The following is a 7,551-nucleotide window of genomic DNA, read 5'->3' on the forward strand; positions in this document are numbered from 1 at the left end:
GAATACATGGTTTTCTGAATGTCTCTGCAGACCCCATTTTGAGAAAATATAGCTGATAGATAGTCCTTCCCATCACCATGGACACTTCAGAGCTGGGTGAATACTCAGCCCCAGGCAGCTGACAGTCATCCTGAGAAAGGGGCCTATATTTGGGTGAGGAGAGAAAAGGAAAGGAAGATCAGAGGAACCAAATAATTCAATGTATTTATGGGTTTTAATCACTGATCTCTGGACCCTTCGTATTCTAAATTCAGTTGAAAAGGTTTCCGAGATCATCTTGACCTTTAGACATCAGCATAATTGTGCTGCTGTTCCAACAACATTTTTGCTCAGTATTTTATCCAGTTCAATATTAAATCCTTCTCATCCTGAGGGCTACTAGCCTTAGGAGGCTGGAGCTGGAATTCTGCCCAGTTAGTACCAGTCAATCTGGGTTCTCCTTGATTCAGAGTCATGATGAAATCTAGTCAAGGCACCTTCCCTATTTGTGCCATCTGGGGACGTATCGCTGAAGCAAAAGAAGTATTCCCATTATTAAAATAAGAAAAGACTTTTATGCTTTCCAATTGCTATAGACACAAGCTCATACTTAGAAATAAATTTTAATTTAAAGTACAGCTCTTTCAAAAAAAACCAATCTTTTTCCCCCACCCTTTCTAGGGTTTTTTTTTTTTCCAAGCAAATTCCCAAGAAACCACACAACACCCAACCTCCCACCCTCAGGAATCCTTCTTAGTCAGTTCAGCCTTGATCTTGCGCCTCAGGAGGGCTGCAGTTGTACCACTGCAGGCAGCCAAAAGGAAGAACGAGAGGCAGGCCAAGTAGACAGAGAGGGGGCTATGCCGCTGCAGAAAGATATCCTGTCGTCCTTGGTAATCCAGAAGAATGGCCTCCAGTTGGGAGAGGGTGCAGACTGACAAGAAGGCATGGAAGATCTGGTGCCCATGACCCACAATATCACAGGAGCCTGGGAAATATTTCTCTGGGACTGGGCAGGAGAAGAAATAGGCACTGACCAGAAAAAAGAAAATCTGTAGGGTGTGGTACCAGGCAGCCTGCTCCTGACAGCCAGACAGGTGGCACAGTGCCACTCTATGGGCCACGGGACTGATGTCCAGAATGAAGGCCAGCCCTGCTGGGACCACTTGACAGATCTTTCTCATGACTGGGTAAGGCCTCCTATAACGGTACTTGGCATAGCAGCAACCGGCACAAGACAACCAGCCGCAGAAGGCAGCTGCCGGCAGGAAGAAAAGCCAGAACCGCTCATACCAGGCCGGGTCAGAGCTATAGAAGAAGTGAGCCAGGGCACTGCCATACTGGTAGATGCTCACCCCAACGTAATCCACAAAATAGAAGGTGTAGTGGGACAGCTCTGATTTCGACTGCAGCAGGTGGGCCAGGAGGCTGCAGGTGAGGTATGTGATAGAGGACAAGATGAAGAGGAGCAAGGGCAAGGAGTGCGCCGAGGTCCACGGGAGGGTTTCCGCCTCCACAAAGGCTTGGAATCTCAGGAGGACAGCCAGAGCTGCCAGCAAGTGGGTCCAGACATTGACCACCTCGTTGTGTTTCTGAAAGAGGCTGAAGAAATAGTAACGCCACTCATGGCCCGTGGGGCGGTAGCCAGTGTGGATGTAAGGCTCCCGGAAGAGCTGGGGCACATCGCTTTCTGGGACAGTGCAAGGCATCTTGGGAAGGCCATCCTCGAGGAGCTTAGGCAGGCGACGGAGCTGCTGTCCACTGACAGAGAGGGTGCTGAGGCGCTCTAAGATGGCGGTTGTCATGGTTGCTGTGAACTAGGGCTTCTCTAGGACCCAGGCCCAGGACCCAGGAGTCTTTAACCTAGAAGAAGAAAAAATCTTTTTAAATGCAGCCAAAGACTTATGTATAACAGGGAATAAACTACACATATTCTCTAGTCTAACAATAAATCAATAAATATTTGTTAAGAATCTACTATGTACCAGGCACTGTGCTAAGGGCTGGGGATACCAAAAGAGGCAAAATTCTGATAATGGCTAACATTTTTATTATTGTCTAGTCGTGTCTGACTCTTTGTGACCCCAAATGGGATTTTCTTGGCAAAGTTACTGGAGTAGTTTGTCATTTCTTTCTCCAGTGGACTAAGGCAAACAAAGGTGAAGCGCTTTGCCCAAGGTTACACAGCTAGTGAGTGTCTGAGGCCGATTTGAACTTGGGTCTTCCATGACTCTGGGCCTGGTGCTCTATCCACTGTGCCACCTCACTGCCCCAGTTAAGAATTAGAGTCAGGGTTTGAACCCATCTTTTTTTGGCTTTAAATGTAGCACTCCTTCCATTTATGTGACTCCATGTTACAAAAATACAGGATAATCATCTCACTGACATTACTAGTATCAACACTGACATTCAGTATCGCGAATGGTGGATCAACCAGCAAGTATTTATGAAGTACCTACTATGTGCAAGGTATTAGGGATAGGTATTAGGGATAACCTAAATCACTTCCCGGTGCTCATGTCTCAGGGAGCTTAAAGACTTGATATAAAGAAAGGATTGTGGCCCTCCAAATACAGGCAAACTATACATTTAAATTGGCAATAGCATGCTCAGTGCTTGGTGCATTTAATGATCATCTGAAATGGCCAAAAGGGCTATCCTGATTCTAATTAAAAAAACAAAAAACAAAAATAGCTCGATGACTAGCAGTTTTAAAAGAACTCCCCACAGTAGGTGCCTGAATCTGTACTCATGATCACACAACTATCATTATCCTTATTATGTTGGTGAGGAAATTGAGTCTCAGAATAAGATCCTCAGGCTAAGATCTCAGTCCTAAATTCACCCAGGGAAGTATAGAACTCATAGCTGGAAGGCACTTTAGTGATCACTTGGTCCAATCTCATTTCTGTATAATGGTTAGCATCAGTAGATGCTCACCTAGAGGTAGAAGCTAGGAGCTTGTGGTGCTAATGTGCTCAAAGATCTGGGGGTGGGGGAGAAGGGGGAAGCATTCAATAGGCCTCAGGTGGAGCTAGTTAAGGGAAGCTTGATTAGGAGAGGCTTACTCGTAGGCAGGCCCACACCCTTTTGCTACTAGGTGCTAAGCCCCAGGCCTACACAGGGTATATATATCCTGTAAGTAGCCATTGAGCTCAGACTGGAGAGCTGTGCAGTTAGAATGCTGCAGAGCCCAGAGAGCTGCGGGGGGCAGGGAGGGGAGGAGGAGGAGGAGGAGGAGGAGGAGGAGGAGGAGGAGACAGAACTTCAAGAAAGGACAGAGAACTGCAAGGGCTTTCAGAATTGCAGGAGGAGGGGACACAGGCAAGCAAACAGTTAGGATTCATGAATGAGTGTTTACAGGAAGGCCCTAGCAGAAGGGAAGGTCACAGGATGGCTTGGCGCTTTGCTGTGATATTGTGTTTTAATCTCCTTGCTGTTACATTGAGGTGGACTTACTGATTTTGGGGTACAATTATTGCTATGTCAAATTGAGGTTATTGGTTTTGGGATTTGATCCTCTGGTGTCTGAATAAATGTTTTACTTCTGCCTTCTATACAAAGAGTCTCTTATACTTTGTGATTCTGAACTATACAGGCATATTCATGATCACCATCGATATTATGAATCTTACCTTACTGATACAGAGCTAGAAATCAGGAGACCAGGGTTTGAATACCAGCCCCTTGACTTACAACCCATAGACCTTGGGAAAGTGATTTCACTTGTTTAGGCCTCATTTTCCCCATCTGTACAATGAAAAGACTGGACCAGACAACTTCTAAGGTCCCTTCCAGATTTCAAACTATGATCCCATACTGAGAAGAAAGGGAAACTGACTCAAGTTCCCATATAAGATAATGATAGAATCTAAACTAGAAAGCAAGTGCCCTGGTTCCCAGTCCAATGCTCTCTCAATTATGCCATACTTGCCTCCCAGAGACATAATCTCTAAATCAGTCAGATGAGTACAGTTGGCCATTTGGCAAAATGTTTGACTATAACCATCACTGAGAGGTTAAATGACTTGTCCAAAATCAGATTTAAACTCAGGTCTTCCCAACCCCAAGCCCAATGTTCTATCTATTGTGTCATTTACTAGCTCCTCGTTCAATCAGTGAGGAAACAGAAGGATGGAGGAAGGGATCCCTGAACACCCTTAGCCAAAAGCCTTTACTACTTCATCAGCATTTGAAGATGTGCTCTTGGCTACACCTCTACAAATCTGCTAAAACACAGTATCAATTAAGTTAAATGATGCAGCAAATTCTAAACTCACATAGGGAAGTATAGAATGTCACAGCCTATAAGACTCTCTTTAATAGGAGGACCATAAGATGTAGAGCTGGAAAGACCCTCGGAGTTCATCTATTCCAACCCTCTGATTTTACAGAGAAGAAAACTGAGGGCCCAGAAGGTTACTCAAAGTCACAAAGTTGGTAATCCATCATCAGAGGTAGGATCTGAATCCAGATCCTCTGACCCAGAGTCAGTACTATTTCCTTAGGTACCAGTATTCCTCATTCATCATAATTATCCCTTCAAGAAGTCTTTTTCATCTCAGAATCAGATTTTTATTTCTATTATTTTTATTTTTCCTTTGGAGAAAGAAGATAGAACTTGGGAACAGAGGGATAATTGGGGCATACTGATGGGAAATAATCTTAAATTTCAAGGGAAAAAAGCCTAGATAAAAAACTAGAAGTTAAGAAGGTTCTTTCTCTTGCAAAGGGTTCCTCCTCTTTCTAGGATCTCCTTTAAAACGCACAACAGTGACCTCAGCTTCTCTTCTATCACATTATTCAGTAAAACAGACCGACTCTGTAACCTGACACTACCCAGGGGGATTTCACACAACTCAGCAGTCCCTGGAAACCAACCACAACCGCCTGGGAGCCAGGCACAAGATGATGCCAAGTCTCCTCTGCAATCTTCAGCCCTCACATCTTCCTCTGAAGAAGATGTGGGTTTCTCCCTGGGAGCCCAGTAGTTTGAAAATTTTGCCACCTGGCAGGGGTTTTTCTGTACTCTCCCTATGGACCAATTCACACCCCATTTTCTTCATGGAGTGGTCACCACTGCTGGAGGATCTGGCTATCAGTCTCCACAGCTGAAGCTGGGAAGAACTGAACTAAGTCTTTGGAGCAGGCCAGACCCATTTTCATGATGTCAGGGGAGAAATGCTTCCAGAGAAAGACTTTACAATGGTCTTAGTCCATAGCTCCCAGAGCTGGAGGCCTGTGGTTATGGAACATAGCATACACTCTCAGACCCGGCTGATGTGTTGGTCAGTTTTACAGAACTACTACTCCTCTCTCTTTTTTATTTTTATAGTATAAGGAATGGTTCTCTGAGTGAGTAGGGAAATTATGTGTTGGAAATGAATGTAATGTAAAAAAAATCAATAAATTTTAAAATAATCTATTTTGCTCTATAAAATTTAAATCTATTTGGGGGCAGCTAGGTGGTACAGTGAGTAGAGCCCCAGCCCTGGAGTCAGGAGGACTTGAGTTCAAATCTGGCCTCAGACACTTGACACACTTACTAGCTGTGTGACCTTGGGCAAGTCACTTAACCCCAATTGCTCTACCTTCCACCCTCAAAAAAACATGTTCTGTTTGGCTTTCAAAGTCTTTTATAACCTGGTCTCCTCCTACCTTTCCAGTCTTCTTACACCTTACTCTCCAACAAGTATTCTTGGATCCAGTGATACTGGCCTCCTGTCTGTTCCATAAACAAGACACTCATCTCTTACTCTGAGCATTTTCTTTAGCCATTCTCCATGCCTGGAATACTCTCCCTCAACTCTGTCTCTGACCCCCCCACCCCCACCCCATCTTCCTTTAAAATTCCATCTTTTACAGGAAGCCTTTCCCAATTCTCAATTCTAATGACCTCCCCTCTGCTAATCATTTCCCTTCTATCCTGTATATGGCTTGCTTTGTATATATTTGTTTGCATGTTGTCTCCCCAGTGTGACTGTGACCTCCTTGAGGGCAGGGTCTGTCCTTTGCCTCTTTTGTATTCCTAATACTTACCGTAGTTCCTGGCATGCAGTATGCACTTAATAATTATTGTTAATTGATTGAAGGGTAATGCTTCTCTGTACACTTCTCCAAATTACTCCCCTTCCTATTGAAGGCATCACAACTCTCTTGACATATTATCCTAAAATTACTTTAGAACAGCACCGCCTTCATATAAGAAATCCCATAAAAAGTTTAACCTACTTGGGCTAGGTTGATACATTTTATGCTAAAGAGGAAAAATGGAATTTATATTCTAATGTGGACTGGAAATATCACATGGGTTTTTTTCCCTAAACTATATTATCAAGTTTAAAAACTTTTATTGATATCTTTAATTTTTCTATCACCTTCATTTCCCAATACACTGTTCTCCCCTTCCCTTCCCAGAAAGCAATCTCTCATAACAAAGCTTTTTTGTTGTTTTTTTTGAAAGAGGAAAAGACCATTTTAGCACAAGTAACCAATACGCAATCCAAGTTGACATTATATGCAGTATTCCATGCCCACAATTCCCCTCTCCACAAAAAAAGGGAAGGAGGTACATTTTCCCATCTTTTTGCTGGGGTCAAATGATCATTGATCATTACAATTACTCAGCATTCAGTTCTAATTTTGTTGTTGCCGTTCTTTCTATTTCCCTGCATATATTGTTTTCCTGGTTCTGCTTACTTAACTTTGTATGATTTCATATAAATCATCCTCTGTTTCTCTGTTCAGTTAATTAAAGCACAGTTAGGAATATTACATTGTTAATAGCTTCAAACAATCAAGAAGCTCTTATTCTAAACTTAATGTGGGCCCACATTACTCATGGTCCCTTTCTTCAAAGAACTTATAATCTAACTGAAGTGATGACTGTTACATAACAAATTAGAGAATGCAGGTATATGCTAAATGCAATTATATGCTAAATTTTGTGGTACCAGTATAGATGCTGTAGATTTGATCTGGGTCTTCAAGAATGAAGCAACACTTAAGTAGGGAAGAGTGAGGATCATTCCAAGGGGCCGAGATGAGTGATGGCATTAATTAAGGAAGGAGATCTGTAACGTTATCTACAAAGATATAATAATAGAGCTAATGAGATCATCGAGATAGTGCAGAGTGAAAAAAATCACGGGAGAAGATCCAGCAGAGGAGATTCAGAAGGAGCAGCCAAAACCATAAGCAGTGAACCAAGGGAAAATGCTGGCACAAAAACCCAGGATGAGAAGGTGATCAACAGCGTCAAACACAACAGAAAGATACAAGAATGAGGGTTGAGAAGAAGCCATCAGCCCTGACCGGCCATCTCTACAATCCTCTCCCAATTTAGAATTCTGTGTGTCTGGTTCCTCAGTGCCACCTTTAACACCAAGAACCCAGTCTCGTGGTACAGCCAGAATATCAGCCCTGAACTGCTGCTCATCACACACACACAGAGCCAGGCAAATGCTGCCACACAGTGAACTAAAGTGGGTCAATCACCAGCAGGGAGAGTGGATAATACACTTCAAGGACTCCCTGAAGAGCAGCTTCAAGCAAGACTGCATAATCATGGAT

General features: G+C 43.3%; 1 protein-coding gene across 1 annotated transcript; it reads right to left on the reverse strand.

The window, feature by feature from the left end:
• Positions 1-719: 719 nt before the first annotated feature.
• PAQR8 (progestin and adipoQ receptor family member 8) lies at positions 720-1,784 on the reverse strand. The gene has a single exon (XM_036769076.1). The coding sequence runs from the start codon at positions 1,782-1,784 to the stop codon at positions 720-722; it is 1,065 nt and encodes a 354-aa protein (XP_036624971.1).
• Between the last annotated feature and the right edge of the window lie 5,767 nt (positions 1,785-7,551).

The sequence above is a fragment of the Trichosurus vulpecula genome, chromosome 7 (assembly GCF_011100635.1).
Source record: "Trichosurus vulpecula isolate mTriVul1 chromosome 7, mTriVul1.pri, whole genome shotgun sequence".
In the NCBI taxonomy this organism is placed as follows: domain Eukaryota; kingdom Metazoa; phylum Chordata; class Mammalia; order Diprotodontia; family Phalangeridae; genus Trichosurus; species Trichosurus vulpecula.